This window comes from Rutilus rutilus, assembly GCF_951802725.1.
Source record: "Rutilus rutilus genome assembly, chromosome: 19".
NCBI lineage: Eukaryota > Metazoa > Chordata > Actinopteri > Cypriniformes > Leuciscidae > Rutilus > Rutilus rutilus.
The window spans coordinates 18,715,272-18,731,752 of record NC_140232.1 but is presented as its reverse complement, the minus strand read 5'-3'; the positions used below and the strand labels follow the sequence as shown (position 1 = coordinate 18,731,752).

The 16,481-nt window shown below is 35.4% G+C and overlaps 2 protein-coding genes across 5 annotated transcripts in view; both read right to left on the bottom strand.

Annotated features, from left to right (window-relative positions):
- Positions 1-16: 16 nt before the first annotated feature.
- smarcb1a (SWI/SNF related BAF chromatin remodeling complex subunit B1a) lies at positions 17-7,370 on the bottom strand. Of its 2 annotated transcripts, none has more exons than XM_084389565.1 (9): positions 7,213-7,370; positions 6,749-6,860; positions 6,507-6,615; positions 5,584-5,721; positions 5,076-5,203; positions 4,793-4,959; positions 2,469-2,659; positions 602-733; positions 17-383 (listed from the first exon to the last, which is right to left on the bottom strand). In XM_084389565.1, exons 1-9 carry the CDS (start codon positions 7,294-7,296, stop codon positions 344-346), a joined length of 1,101 nt encoding a protein of 366 aa, XP_084245691.1. In that variant the 5' UTR covers positions 7,297-7,370; the 3' UTR covers positions 17-343. The 2 variants fall into 2 exon arrangements, with proteins under 2 accessions (XP_084245691.1, XP_084245690.1); XM_084389564.1 differs by having other exon boundaries at positions 6,507-6,636; positions 7,213-7,369.
- A 1,508-nt stretch (positions 7,371-8,878) lies between these two features.
- Positions 8,879-16,481, bottom strand: part of LOC311279109 (ral guanine nucleotide dissociation stimulator) — a 23,933-nt gene continuing 16,330 nt past the window's right edge. For all 3 annotated transcript variants that reach the window (XM_084390380.1, XM_084390378.1, XM_084390379.1), the window contains exons 9-17: positions 15,037-15,114; positions 14,762-14,848; positions 14,633-14,665; positions 13,383-13,504; positions 12,990-13,260; positions 12,350-12,424; positions 11,981-12,259; positions 11,769-11,883; positions 8,879-10,682 (exon numbers count right to left, since the gene is read on the bottom strand). In XM_084390380.1, coding sequence (XP_084246506.1) covers positions 10,507-10,682; positions 11,769-11,883; positions 11,981-12,259; positions 12,350-12,424; positions 12,990-13,260; positions 13,383-13,504; positions 14,633-14,665; positions 14,762-14,848; positions 15,037-15,114 — 1,236 coding nt within the window. In that variant the 3' untranslated portion in view covers positions 8,879-10,506. The remainder of the gene's footprint in view (positions 10,683-11,768; positions 11,884-11,980; positions 12,260-12,349; positions 12,425-12,989; positions 13,261-13,382; positions 13,505-14,632; positions 14,666-14,761; positions 14,849-15,036; positions 15,115-16,481) is intronic.

Here is a 16,481-nt window from a genome sequence, read left to right as displayed (position 1 = left end):
AAGCATTTCAAACAAGTTTTTCTTATCTTAATAATTTTATTTAAAAGCACATTGTTTACAAAATGGCATCTATACACAAAACAAGACAAATAAAGATACCATAAAATACTTTTAATATTTAGACCGATGTCTCTGATCAGACAGATATTGAGTACGGGGGGAAGGTCACGACACAGGCTTTGACTAGGCCAGACTGAAGCAGATGTTGCTTTACATTAAGTTACTCTGATCAGGGGGACTGGCCAATGGAATGTCTCAATGTTTTTATTTCAGTAATGCTGGGTTGTAGCTCTATTGTGTTTCCTCTTCAGATTTAAATAGTTGTGGGAGAGGGCTGTTATCTTCACCATGCTGGGGCTGTGTTTGCAAGTCGTCTCATCCGCCTGAAATACACAGGAAAAAGTTTGATATGAGTACTGGAATGGTCACAATCACCTCTCAAATCTACAAATTCTGAGTACATTATTCTTCTTTCTATGTTGAAACTGCACTGCAAATTATTATTGGTCTTAGAGCGATAATAGTTGGGGTTTTGGTACAGTTGGTACACGTCTGCTATAGGGCAAAACGGTATCTTAAGTAAGGCAGTTTATTCTTTTACCTTGTGTTTCTGTCCTGGTCCCTGATCTTCTTCTCCATCTCGGCATCTGTCAGCGTCTCCAGCAGTGGACACCACTGGTCAGCATCACCTGTGTTTCGGATGGCAATCTCCACTGTGGGGAGAGGGTTCTCGCTACAAAAAGAGAAAAAACAGCAACTTAAATCCAAAGTTCAGAGACAACTTGTTTAAATTCAAGTTTAAATACAGTACAGGTTAAAAGTTTGAAAACATTACGTTTTTTTAAAAAGTAGTCTCTTAATCTCACCAAGGCTGCATTTATTTGATCAAAAATACAGTAAAAACAGTAGTACTGTGAAATACTATTACAATTTAATTAACTGGTTTCTGTTGTAATATATTTTAAAATGTAATTTATTCCTGTGATGCAAAGCTGAATTTTCAGCAGCCAGTCGTCAGTGTCATATGATCTTTGGTGCTCAAGAAACAGTTGCACTTTTTTTTGATGAATAAAAAGTTCAAAAGAATAGCATTTATTGTAAATAGAACTTTTTAATATTTATTAATTTCATAAATGTTTTTACTGTGCTTTTTATCAATTTAATGTGCCTTTGCTAAATAAAAATACTTAATTCATTTTAATTAATTTTCTTAAATCTTACTCAAACTTTTGAATGGCAAAAGCGTATTACGATTTAAAAAAAAAACAACAACAAAAAAAACACATTATATATACAGTGCTGGTCAGAATTATGAGTATGAAACAATTTTTTTTAGCTTTATTGGCAGCAAACACTTAAGATGGTTCATACAGGGATAAAAAAGTACCCCATGTGTAAAATTAAATACTCTGCTCTCTCTTTAATGCTGTGGGCCTAATTGTCTGTCAGAGGTCCTGGACATCTTGTTCAGATACATGGCATCATGGATTCGATCAAATAACAACAGATAAAAAACATCAAAACCTGACAACCTCTGCTAGAAATCTTATAACGGGCCATGTTTGGATCTTCCAACAGGACAGTGATCCAAAAACAAACATCAAAAGAATTAACAATGCAGATAATTTTTTTTACAGTCATCTTTGGTCATATTTACCAAGGGGGCAAATAATTCTGACCAGCTGAATTCTGAATTGTGTGTGTCTGTGTGTGTGTGTGCGTATGTATGTATATATATATATATATATATATATATATATATATATATATATATATATAAAAATTAAGCAGCTAAAACTGTTTTCACTAATAAGAAGTGATCTTAGAATGATTTCTGGAGGATCATGTGACTCTGAAGACTGAAGTAATGGCTGCTGAAAATCCAGCTGTGCCATCACAGGAATAAATTACATTTTAAAATATATTAAAATAGAAAACAGTTATTTTAAATAATAATATTACTGTATTTTTGATCAAATAAATATAGCCTTGGTGAGATTAAGAGACTTCTTTCAAAAACATAAAAAAAACTTTAATGTTTCCAAACGGTATGTAGGTTCACAAAACTGGGCTGAACGATAAAAAAAAAAAAAAAACCCAAACCTTAAAATTATTAGTTCAAGACATTATGTCTCCCAGAGGAAAAACATGACCCTTCTAATGAGTTTTGTAATAACGGACATTAGCACAGTCTGAAAAGATGTCCAACTTGGGAAAAAGTTCACATTGGCAAATTCTGAACACTCTCCTATGCTCTTTATCATATAAATGGAGCAACATTTTAAACAGTCAAACTAAAATTCTCTAACAATATGGGGATGTTTGAGGTGATGATTTTTGGAGCCGTTTTAATAACACACTAACACTTCACTTTTTTACCACATTTTATCTTACGCAGTGAAAAAGCTTTAAAAGGATTCATGCTCAGCCAGGACTGTGATGAAGTGGATTTGTGTGCAAGTCTGAACCTGAAAGCGTAGGTCCTCTGATGCCAGCTGAGCTGTCCACGTATGCTGTATGCGATGGTGGTGACAAACTCTCCGCCCAGGCCCAACTCAGAGCACAGCTTCAGAGCAAACTTCTCCGGAGAGTTCTCCTTCTCAGACATGTCCCATTCAAACTGGTCCACCAGAGATATGTTCCCAACATGAATGTTTAACTACAGAGATAATAATAACAGCAATCAAAAACCAACCACATAATGCAATCGAATAATAAAAATAAACATAGCTGCAAGCAGCGATACGGGGCCAAGCCCCTGAAGCAGCAGCAAGAGCAGGAAGAGTAAAAACAGCAGAAATTGAACATACGTGAAAAAACAGCTGGTTCAGAAGTACAGGTGTAAATGAACTCAAAATGAACAGAAGTTCAGATGAGAATGAACACACAGAATGAACAAGACGTACTTATTTCTAATCCAAGAGGAAGAAAGATTGAATAATAAAGGATTTCGACATGACACAACATTACACACAATTTTACAAAGTCGTCCCACACGGGGCTCGAACCCACCATCTCTGGGTACTAATAATAATACTTTATATACATACTTTTCTTTTTTTCTTTAATTCAAATAAATACTATTATTTTGAATTTTGTATTCATCAAAGAATCCTGAAAAAATGGTATCTGTTTCCAAAAAAATATTAAGTGGTTACTAAAACAGTTATTAAACCGTTTTCAACACTGATAATAATAATACTAATAATAAATGTTTCTTGAGCAACAAATCAGCATATCAGAATGATTTCTGAAGGAACCTTTTTTTTTTTTTTTTTATGTGTCCACTAATGTAACTTTTGGCCCTCTAGCGGTTGAAAAACAACCGTACGCAAACTGTACAAACTGTACGCATTTTGCATAAAAACGTTGTTTTGGTTGTGATTTGGCTCTGCCTGACTGTGCGGATGAATAAGGTTATCCTACTGATTTCCTGTGTTCACAGTCGGGAATCTGGTTGTTTGTGAATGGAATCTGTTAGTGGTCGCACCACGACACTATACTCACTATAGAAACAAAACTGTTAAATTTAGGGATGCACCGATCCACATTTTTTCACTTCCGATCCGATCCCGATACCTGAATTTGGATATCGGCCGATACCGATACTATTCCGATACCAGAGCTGTTTGATTTAATATTATTATCATTATTATTGTTTATTTTATATGATGCTGAAATAAACTTCTCTCAACAGGCAAGTATGAATGATATGTTATGTACGTATGTATGCATGTATGCCCCAAAAGTCAACTTGAGGTAAGTATAAGGTCAGAAAAGGAAGTCAGAAAAACAGGAAATCCTGTTAACAGGAAAAATCCCATTCTGAAAACAAATATGCAACTGTAAGGGTTTCAAATTGATTGTCATGTCAATATTTATTACATTCCCAAAATGTCAAATACTTGCGTCTTGAAATATAAGAAAAGTGCAAGTGTAAACATCTTACACACACACTATCTGAAGGGTGATCCTCGCTCCGATGCAGTAACTCTCTCGATGATTGCTCGATAAACATCAGCATCGTGCAAACAAACAAGCGGATTTCGCCTCAGACACGCGTCGATTTCGCTTCAGACTTTTGCTTTTTACACACGTCAATTTTTCTCTGGTCGCGCGAATGGATTCAAAATATTCAAGCGTCCAAATAGACGCGAATTTGACGCGCTATTCGCGTTTGGTGTGAACGCACAGTAACGTGGTGCTTTTTTAAATGTTTGATTGTGTTCGTTGTGTTGTACGACGCGAGGGAGCTTTAAAGGGCTCTGAATTACAGCTTTGCAAACATTACATTTTGCTGTCTTGCTCTGCAGTGTTTCCAGTGTGAAGTTCATCCACACAGCGGACGTTGTTGGCTAGCCGCAAACCGTGGAATGGATTTCCTGAGCGGGGGCGTGTCTCATAACTCTGTGTCTCATTGAGCCGCGCCTCCGTTCAGGAAATCCATTCCACAGTTTGCAGCCAGCTAGCAGACTCGCCGGCGGGAATCACTTTTGGACTTTGGAGTCATTTCAGCAGACGTTAAAGCGAGCACAGACATGACTCATGGATATCGGATATCTAAGCAGGTTGGATCGGGAAAATCCGATACGTGAATTACGCTGGTATTGGGTCCGATACCGATACTGGATCGGATCGGCCCCATCCCTAGTTAAATTTATGATTTCTTATCATCATGTTTGTAGTCGCTCACATTTTGAAAATCTTTTGGTGTGGCTCCAGCTTAATGGGATCTGGTATTAAAAGATGAGATTAGTGAAATCAAGGGGACTTGACAGAATGACGCATGTACCTTGATGATGACTCTCTGGTCCATCTGCTCATCCAGTATGCTGTCTGTGGGGTAGGACTCTATCTGCTGTCTGATGGCCGAGGCAATGGCTGGAACAAAGGTCAGTGGGCTCAGGTCCAGATCGTCGCAAAGGATTTCAGCAAACATCTCTGGAGTCATTAGCTTTTCTATCGTGTCAGAAAAAGAAAAAAAGAGAGTTCAGGATATTGTGTAAACCGTGAAAAAATAAATAAAAATTAAATTCAATGCATGCTGCTCAGAAACTGTGTAAGGGACAGTCTACCATTCATGTTCCATGTGAAAGCATCACGCAGCTTCTGCCCGTCAATCTCCATGTCCAGTCGGATGGGCACCAGGATCTCAGGCTGGGTGGCATTCTCATGAATGACAGCAGGGTCATGATCATCAAAGCTGTAACAGCACATATCCAGAAGACAGACACAGCAAGAAAATTAAAACAGTGAAATTATATAAATGAGTAAGTAGACTTTATGAAATCTGTTTTTATTTTTTCACAGATTCTGTTTTCCATAAAAAAAAAAAAATCTGGATTCCGTTTTATTGGTTTAATTAAATTTTCAAACTTGAACAATTCCTTTTTGACAAACAAAGTGAGGCACAATAGAGGATTACTGTTTAAAGTCACCATAAAATCAAAATTGACCATTTTAAATTTTTATGGAATAATGCAATATTTAATATAAATGATTTATCCATGCACATCTTGTGTCACTTAATGAACTGTGATTCACAGCTCCACAATGTGAGATTGAAAGATTTAAAGGTCTCACCAGAGGGGGAAGGTCCTCTTTTTGTCACGGCCCATTCGGTTGCGGTTAATTGTGGTGGAGCAAGGCACAGCATCTAAGTGATGGGAACTATTGGGAAGAGTGGGAACCCACTGACTGTTTCGCTTGGCTTTCTGCTCCCTGTGAGGAAAATCATAGGTTAAAAAAGTAGATGTGCTGTCATGCAACAACTAGGGCTGGACAAATTTTATTTGTGGGTGACAAAATTACCATGATGATTTAGTACACTATTTAGTAGACTTAGTCACCAAATAAAGAGTGCATCATTAGACTAATTTCATCATCACACAAAAATAGTCACAGGTCTCTGTAACGACACATGGCAAAATCAACATTATTTAAATAAAAATAAATAATGATGATTACAATATCATTTCAATACATCGTTTACAATAATTTCACAAAAATAATCAATATACAAAAACATACATGTATAACAATTAAACAGAATCTTTTCATTTAATATATGATAGAAATTCTAAAATTATTCTAGGAGAAATCTTAAAAAGAAATGTCCATTAATATATTTTCTGATTAAAAATGTTGTCATCATTTAAAATGGACATTCTAACATTCTATTAAAATATGTTATACATTAAATCGAGTGGTTTAATCCAAGTCGATCTCTTCATGAGCATTTTGAACCATCTGAGTTTTGGGTGAATATACAGTTTCAATGGAGGGACAGAAATCACTCATTAAAAATATCTTCATTTGTGTTACGAAGAAATACAAACGTCTTATGGGTTTGGAACGACACGAGAGTGAGGAATTGATGGCAACATTTTCATTTATGTATGGGTGAATTCCACCTTTAATGTATGATTAATTCCACCTTTTTGTAATTTGAATTATGAAGAAGAAACCTCTGAAATGAGCATTTCATAAGATGAGAAATGGTTTACCTGAGATAGGCTGGAGGTTCAGTGCTGATTGACACAGCCTTGTACTTCTCGTCATGTCCATCAAATATCTCTTCTACTTCTGAGGCCTTCAGCAGCGTCACACTGGTGGCTAAAGTGGTGTAACCGTGATCTAACACAAAACATTGCTTATGCTGTAAGATAGAAAGTGCCATTTCCAGCTTACTTTTAACCCCCAGTCCTCAGATCTCTTATCAAATGTTCACAGTGAATTCAACACTTACCGTGAGATGATGCTACTATCTTCTTTCTCTCCTCTACTGAAGCAAGTCTTCTTGAGAGTGATGGGTAGCGCTTATATAAAGACCCTCTGAACATACGCAGGTAATTTCCAACCTAAATACAGACACATAACGAAAAATCATTTAGGATTGACTAAATAAATAACGTTACCCATAACCTGTTCTGTCAGTGACAGTACTGTATCTCTGGTCTCTGGTAATCCAGTATTGTGTATAATACAACTACACCGCAAATAACACATCAGTAGCTGCTACTTGATGTGTAAAATGTCTGGGACCGATTCAATTCAAGGAATCATCAATAATTTCAGCAGTTATTGATCTTGTCACAAACAACAACAATCTTAGCTAGCTAGCTAGCTGACGTGTTAGCAGCCAATGCAAAACAATATACGGTTCATAAACATAAATCCTCGTTCAAATGCTAAGTGCGTTTAATTACAAACCTCTGATCCTATCATGTAAAACTCCCCATCCTCTTCCAGTTGGAATTTAATAGGTTTCTGTCCGTATGTTTTGCTTAAAGCCATGTTGATCGCTAGCGCGACTCGTTCCGCTAAACATGAGTAGTGAGCGCCGACCTGTGTGTCGCAGGAAACTGACGTATGCGGACTCAAAACATACTAGTCCTCATAACATCCCATACATATTTGAACATTTGAATTGGAGATTGATTTGGACTTATAATAACAAATATTGTATCAATAATAAAGTTTATGAAATATGCTTTAAAATTATACATAATATTTATCCAACAAACCAGTTCCTAAAAAGGTATAAGAATGACCTTTCTGAATCATGTGTATTTTGTAAAAAGGATACTGAAACTATTTTGCATCTTTTCTTTGAATGTATGTATGTGAATTTTTTTGTGGATTGATGTAGAATATTTATTTAATATGTTAAGTGGAATCAAAATTCACATAGAGAAAAGGGATGTTTTTTTTTATTATGACAAAAAAGATATAGACAAGAATCACGTTTTTATGTTAAATCTTATTATATTACTTGGTAAGTTTTATATACACAAATGTAAATGGTCTGAAAGGATTCCTAACATTTACCATTTTAAGGCTGATATGAAGATTTTGAAACATTGAAAGGACTCTCAAACCGCAAAGCAACCAGAACTATGGTCATCTATAAAAAAATAAATTTCTCTTCTTTATTTTAATTATATACCTCCTTTCCAGTATGTCTTATTTTTTTCTTTTCTTTTTTCTTAATGTGTGAATTGACTGTTTAGCATCTTTGATATAAATGTTACCTGTAATGTTCCTCATATCTTATGATGCTCTGGATTCATTTTGAACTTTATATGTGAAATATTTGCATACTGTATTATTACATGTATAATTCTAAAAAAAAAAAAAAAAAAGGAAACACAGCAGAAAATTCAGTGCGAGAAACAGGAATTTATCACTTCAAATATTTAGTGCTCAAGACCTCTCGCATTTTTATTGGAAAATGTACCTGCACTGAATATCCTAAAGTGGATGAAAAGTGCTGTTATTTAATTAATTTAGCTATATTTTTGGCCAAATTTCAGATTCATGAATGCAAGAAAAAAACAAAACAGTTTTATGCTTTATGGTGACTTATAAATTATTTATTTGATATTTCTATACCAAATTGTACACTTGTTTATATGTTTCTATTTTTATTTATATGTGTATTTATGTTTATATGTTTGATGTTTATATTATTATTTATCTTGAAAATGTAATTTAAAGCTTTTGTTATATTTAAAGATCTAGCGAGACCACAAGATTTTATGACATTTAAAGGTTTAAAAAGACCACAACCTTAAAAATATCCATAGAAAAATTTATGTATAACTATTTACACCTTTCAGGTTTTGTTTTATTGATCATACAAGCTCTCTTTGTACAACGTATTAGTTGTTTTTACTTTCAAGATTCACAAGATTCTCTTTGGAACATACTCAAATCATGCTGGAGAACAATATTGCAAAATTTAGAATATTCCTTATAAAAATAAAAAGCATTTTTACTTGTGGTCTCAGACTTTGGATCCCACAGATTTGATTATGTCTGTATATGAGACATTTGGCTTATGAAGGTGAAATAAAAAAAACACAGAGACGTCAAGTACTGGGCTCTCAGCGCCTCCACATTTATTTGTAAGTTCTTAAAAAAATGTAGTGCTCATTTGTACATACAAAGGTGCATTTATTAATTTATCTTCACAACAGTGAAATTATAAATAAAACAATTATAAAACATATAAATAAATAAAAATGGGGCAATGGCACAAACATTTAAACTTTGACATTAACATTCAGAGTTAGATTCAGACATACAAAAGGGTAAAAAAGGGGACAAAACCAAATACAAAATCAAGTCTGGATATGGCACGTGTGTTGAGTGACAAGCTGCAGGCAGTAACATTTTAATTCATGTTCGTAGCTTCCTGACAGCATGTTTTGACAAGGAGATATTTATAACAGTGGAATCATCACTATAGGCATATATTTTCTCCATGCATTTTGATCTTTTCATAAATCATAAATAAAGCACAATCTAGATTTTGTTCCAGTTCAGTTATATAGTTGGCATATTAGCAAAAAAGCACCAACACTTAGTGAACTTCTTTCATCATATTACAATATAAATTCCAATATATATCTTTCCTCTCAAAAACGCACACACTCACACTAACATTCACCTCTGGCCAAGCAAACACATCTGTAAATCTCTCCTGATGGGAACAAAATCCCCTCAAATTTTCTGCTCATCATACTAGACCACATGGTAAGAAAGCACTCATGGATATAGTTCACAATGCAAAAAGGCTTAGCAGGGTGAAGCCACTCACAGTGTTTGGTGCAAAAAAGCTTTTCTGTAAAGATACAGCGTTCTATTATGTGAAACACAGAGAGAGGCCAGCTGCAAATAAAAGAGAACGGCTTTGGCATTGATATCTTTCTAAGACACGGATGACAACATTTGCGCTCTATATGCATTAAGAATATTATTTATGGTTTTTAAATAACCATAAATATCCTGCACCTTAGACCTGTCATCTCCTCATGCTCAATTGTGACAGCCTCCTCATGAAGGTAACCAAGTCACTAGGCAGTCAATGGAGAATCCTTCAGTCTCGATTATTGCCGGAAAGGTTAATTTCGGGTTGTAATCAGTTCTGGGAAAACAGGCAAGCTAAACCGGCAGCAGCAACAGTCAAAACAGTTAGTAAAAGAACAAAAAGCAAACCAAAGACTGTACACTTTACATTGTTTACATTGTACATGTAATACTGTAGTCTTGCCATGAGCAGTCCTAATTTCTGAGAGACTGAGAGTCCGAAGGGAGAACCTGTTTAAAGGGGAATCAAACGGAAACCCCACTTTGAATTTGAAAAGGACCAAGGACCAACTCAGCTCTCCACAAATCTCTTGCTTTAAGGACCGTTCTAAAGTGCTTGAAATGTTTTTGTTTAGTGTGCTCATGCATGAATGACTGCATTTGGTAAACGCTTCCCACACACAGTGTGTCTCTCATGTGCAGTCTTAAGGCAAACCTTGTAAGAACCACAGTGTTCCTCCTGGGCCTGTCGCATTGTCCGTAGGGACAGGAAACACAGGCATAGCTTCCTGTAAGAAACAAGCTGCTCAATAACGCAACAAATCCATTGGATAATAATACTGTGGCGGGTTATTAAAGTGACTCTTGATAATCTTCAACAGTTTCAGGCTTGCTGAACTCAGAAGAGTGCTTTCAGAAGAAGCCCTTGGGTATTTTGAACCCTTTCTGCTTCATGCGCGGTAGAGTCAGGCTCGGGGAGCTCTTCGAGCGGCAGGTTTTGGGGACACCGCGCTTCCTCAACAAGAAGTCGTAGTTGGCAGATGAGTTCATGGCGTAGAAAACGTTTCCATTATCTGGGATTCTGAGTTCTGTGGGGTAAAAAAATAATGGTTAGAAATGTCTACAAGCTTAATTTGGACTAGGGCTGTGAAAAGATTAATCGCGATTAATCGCATCCAAAATAAAAGTTTGTGTTTACATAATATATGTGTGTGTACTGTGTATAATTATTTTGTATATATAAATACACACACACACGCATGTATTCATTTAAGAAATATTTGCATGTATATACTGTATATATTTATATATAATTTATATTATATATAAATATAAATATTTTGTATATAAATAACACATTTTTCTTAAATATATACATGCAAGTGTGTGTATTTATATATACAAAATAATTATACACAGTACACACACATATATTATGTAAACACAAACTTTTATTTTGGATGCGATTAATCGCGATTAATCTTTTCACAGCCCTAATTTGGACATTGAAAATCCCATCAGAATCAGAGTTTTGCAGCTTTCAGTCAATGTGCGTTCGATTTGAGGCTATTTAAATGCTTATGTACTCAAAACTACAGTCTTACTTTTTCCTGGATATTGGACAAAAATATGGACAATATTTTTGTCCAATAAAATGTTATTTAGAATGAGCAAATACCACCTGCCATCAACTAGAAATGGCAAATAGCAATACATTTTTTGTCTCATAATCAATAAATGGCTAATATTAAAATGTAAAACATTTATTTATAAAATAATTAATTTTGAAATATAAAATCGTTTTAATTTTTTTATTTTAAATAGTAAAAGTTAATCATTTTAATAACTACAAGTTAATTTAGAGCATCATAACATTATAATGTATAGTGTGAAAAATGGATATTAATTTTGAGATTTGCTAAATATCAAATTTTACAGTGTTACTAAATTATTGTTGTTTTTAAAGATAACTTTAAGAGAGCGTTAGATGATGGCTAAGGTCATTTAAATATAACAATAAGGAAAATTAGCTTGTATAATTAAATATATATAAAAATCATCAGATACTGATAGATTAAAAACCAAATTTTACCTGATGATGTACCAATATATCCCTAAAAAAAAACAAGCCCTTTGATATTTCCCATCCCAGCTTCCCTGTTTTAAGTTTTTACCTTTATGCTTTGAGACCCTCTGAAATAGTTCATAGTCTTCTGACTTGTCATTGTCCAGGTTGTGCTTGACCATGGCTTTCCTAATGACACCAGGGGTTTTGTCCTGACTAGTCACCTGAAAAACATGATCATTGAGATTAACTTTACTACTACATTCCCAACATTCCCACATCACTTATCTCTGTCAATCTCCCGTAATGTCTCTCACTCACCAGGATGCTCTTGTACATGTTGCCGTTGTCCGTGTCGAGGCTGACTCTGATGATGCAGCAGTCGTTCACCTGCTGGTTGTACAGCGGCAGGGAGAGAGACGAGTAGTCAGAGACGCCAGAGACCGACCGTTTGTGGAAGTGGAAGGCCTGCCCAGTGGAGGCGGACACTGAGGATGAGGAAGAGGAAGAGGAAGAGGAGGTGGAGCTGCTGCAGCCAGACTCCAAACCCAAGCCTGATACAGAGGCATCCAAAGATGAAGGGGTGGACGACTCCCAGAGCTGGAAAATAGTGAATAAGTTTAAAGCTCATAAAAACAAATATAATAATTCAGTTGAAATGATAAAATACGCCCAAGAAAATGCAAATACCTTGGAAGAGGAATCAGACGTAAGCTCCCCTGTATCTGAGGTTGATGTAGAATGTTTCACAGTTGGTGTGGATGTCTGGAGAAAGAATCAATAGTCAGGTTAATACTTATTTAAGAGGCAGTGTAGAGAAAGAATTCTCTTGCATCTAATACTTATTTAATTCATTTATTTATTTATAATAATACAAATAAAAAAATGGCTGGTAAAAAATTCCATTCTATTTTGTCTAAATAGGTTAAAAATAAAACACTAAAAGCTAAAATCAGTCCTTTGACTTTGCTGAATTCAAGTGAATTTAGGGATTATTATAATGTACAGTATGATTAACAGATTTTGAACGGATATTCGTTTTGAGATTTGCAAGAGATTACATTAAACAGTGTTTTCACATATTTCACATATGACTGTTTTGTAACTATATAGTTTTTGATTGAAAAGGTCATCTAAATGTAAAACTAAGGGAAATTAGCATTCGCAATTCGCTATTCAACATCGTCAGATACCTATAAATCTCGACTGCTAATCGTTTTGGTACTGCTATATCATGCATCATTGCCAACAATTGCAGAATTTTCTATATCTAAACAATGTTTGCTAAGCATATCATGGGGACTGTAAATAAACAATAATATGGCCTTACTCTCTGACTCCCTGATTCTGGGGAGTTCAGCAGACTGAGACTCGTCTCCTCTGCGTCCGAGCCGCTGGATCCCACTGAGGTGAGGCTGAGGGAATCTGCTCCATCTTTGAAGCTCTCTTTGAACTGGCTTAAGCGAGGTTGCTCAAAGGACTTTGAGTGTGACGTCCCTGCGCTGCTGTAACCCGACTCCTCGCTCATGCGTTTGATGATGCCCCCGTTCTTTTTGCACACCGACTCAGAAGGCGGCTCGATATCACAGGACATAGAGTAGCTGAAACAGAAAAGACACCATAGATATTAAACATATAAAATATCCTAAGTTATTATTTCTATCATATATCTCTAAAATCTTTTGTTTTCATATCCTCCACGTTTACTTTTTTTCTTTCTCACCTCTCAGTCTCTGTAAGTTTCTCCACTCTCTTGAACCAGTCAGTGAAGCGCTGGTTTCTGTCGAAGTTGTAATAATTGCAGGTCAGCTGCAGCAACTTGATCTGAGCGATCACTTCAAATTCCTAAATGAATAAACAAAAGAATGTATTTTGTTTATTTTTATTCATTTTATTGAAGTATGAATGCATGTTACTCTAAAAAAGTAATTAATTACTAGTTACTAATTACATCTTCTACAGTGTTTGCAATACCACTTAGTAACAAGTAATACTTTCTAAATCCCATATCAACCTCGACCAGGTAAACAATAGGTTAGGATAGACACAAAACTGCTCTTTTAATTTAATTCTAAAGTATTTAAAGGGTGAAGGTTACATTAGAAACATACATTTTAACATTAGACGTACATTTTTTATTAAATCCACTATAGAATTGTTCTATAGTCTATACAGTATTTAATACAATTACATCAGAAGTAACTGTAATTAAGTTACTGAAAAATTAAGAGTAATCGCAAGGGAAAAGTAATTGAATTACAGTAATTAATTACTTAGTAATGCATTACACCCGACACCGCATAAGACCTGTTAACACCAACAATAAGTATAACTAACTATATTAGCGTCCACACCAACAGATGATAAGATCCTGTTTATTATTAGTGTGTGGTGCAGTTTTGTTGTCTGCTGCTTTAAATCACCAAGATTGTTAAACTCGGGTGGATTCTGATTGGCTGTCAATGTTTTTATCAATGAGCAGCTGGCAAAAATCGCTCTGAAAGTAATTCCAACAATATCGTTCTTCTGTGTCGTTATCGTTGTAGTTGTAGTGTGGACTTCCCTATTCCCATAGAATTAGAATAATTTAAAAAACATTATTGTCATAGTTATCGTCTTTGGTGTGAATGGGCCTTTAGTCCAGCCTTTACTTAACCAATAAGGTTTAAAAGGCCATGCAATACTGTGGATATAACAATGGCCTTTAGCTATGCTTTTAAAAACATTTCAAATATTGAGGACATATATTATAGCAAATTCATCCTTACGCAATAAGATATAGTCCCTTGTATTTAAACAATAAAATGTTATTATATGGGTGCAGTGACGATAACACAGTGTCTAGGTGTTTCACATCTTAGCTATTATTACAACAGGTTAGTTAGCATGGTTGGAAAATTGTATTGACCAATCAGCATCCAGGGATGGAATTATGCATTTTATAAAATATAATTCCTGTGCACAAAGACTCACCTTCCTTCTCTTCTCAAAGTTGATCAGCCCAACCTAAAAAAATAAAAAAATAAAAAACAACAACCAGAAATTATAAAACAGAATATTTTCCAATTACAAGAATATTACACTGATCTCTGTCCCCCTCACCTCAAGCTGGTCTTTCATAGCAGTATCCAACATAACTAGGTCGGTCAGAAAAGTGCCAAGGTATGGAATAGTTCCTTGCACGACACCCTAAACAGTAGTGAGAAGAAGAGATACACTAAATAAATGAATAAACATACAGTTTATATTCTATTCAGGACATATTCGTGTGATTTCTCCAAACTGAATATCTGATCCGTTTTAACCATAAGAGGGCGCTGTAGCTTAATAAATATAAATTTCAACTGCCATTATGTGACATTTATACCTGTACATACCATGTCTCTTTGCTGCTGGTGTCTTCTCTGTGCTCCTTTGTGGTTAATCTCGATGATGGCAGATTTGGAGGTGCCCTCCTGGAAAATATTAGTTTCACATCATCATTTTGAGTTTCAAAAGGGAAAGCACTTGCATTGACGCAATATTAGCAAGCAGTATAACCTGAAGGCAGATAAGGATGTCAAAGTGGAATCTTAAGACTGCACTGCCATGATATACCATGACGTAGAATGGACGGGGAGTTTAACTGTTTGGTATATAGAGATAGTGCCAGCCAACACCCTGGGGAAGCCCTTTGGCATTAAGGAGGGCCGTTTATCTGGCCACACATAAGGCATATGACCTCATCCCAGGAATTCCCTCATAACGAACAGCAACAACTGCTAGTTTCTCGGCCCCAGCACACATACCAAGGATATTGCTGAATGTACGGAAAGGAAAGCTTTCATCATGCTTGGTTTCTTTCTATTGAGGTCAGCTATTTTCAAGGCAAGTTCCGAAAGGTACTTCTGCGGTGGAGATATCTAGAAACCATCAACACAATTCAAACTATTTTTAACCCCCACACTTTCTGAGTCACATTTGTGTGTCATGGAACGTCAGGTTGCCACAACAAGGTTGTGATGAATTTGAACAGAATTCATCTGTTCTGTTAAGTTAAGTAAAACATCATTGAAACAAGATACATTAACTTGAGAAGCACAACTGTGTTAGATAAAACTTATTTTCAGAGAATACTCATAAACATTCAGAATTGTGGGGCAAGTTTTTAAAAAATGTTTTTGACAAAAGGTCTCCTATGCTGGTAAAGAATCATTACACCAGTCTTTAGAGTCACATGATCCTACAGAAATCATTCTAATACGATGATTTGGTGTCCTGTCCAATACATTTTCTTTCTGAGGACAAAATTACTGTTCAAAATTCTCTCTTTTCAAAGTTTCATAATGCTTTTAACACTAATGGATTCTTTTCAAGATGTCTATCAAATGCATGAAGCATGCCCACTAGTTGACGCTGTGCTCAAAACTCAGCAGGCCACAGAGAGCTGAGCGATGAGCCAGCAGGCTGCATATATTGTGCAAGTGAATATGGCTTTTCTGTTTACCCTGTGGCTGCTATAGAAACATAGCTTTACAGGGTTGACAGTCTGATGTAACCACATCCTATCTTCCCCCAGCAACAGATACAGCAAACGTTGGTGGCTTATAGTGTACTTTTAGAAATTTGAAAAATGCTTGGTGTTTGAACATGTGACTGCTAACGTAAGGTGACTAGATTTCTGAAAAGGACACCGGTGACATTTCCTAGTTCAGTGATCAAAATATAATTGAAATTTTAATTGTTATTTTCCATAAAATAAAATAAAATATTGTGGGTTGAGTTCCAAATACTATCATTATTATTAATAATAATTATTATGATGTTTGCGGGTCACTAAATA

Excerpts from the sequence above, each read along its gene's own strand:
- smarcb1a (XM_084389564.1), bottom strand. The coding sequence starts at position 7,296 with ATGGCTTTAAGCAAAACATACGGACAGAAACCTATTAAATTCCAACTG. Across the intron at positions 6,861-7,212 it reads TTTACATGATAGGATCAGAG|GTTGGAAATTACCTGCGTAT; the intron begins GTTTGTAATTAA and ends GTCTGTATTTAG. Across the intron at positions 734-2,468 it reads CAGAGGACCTACGCTTTCAG|CGAGAACCCTCTCCCCACAG; the intron begins GTTCAGACTTGC and ends CTCTTTTTGTAG.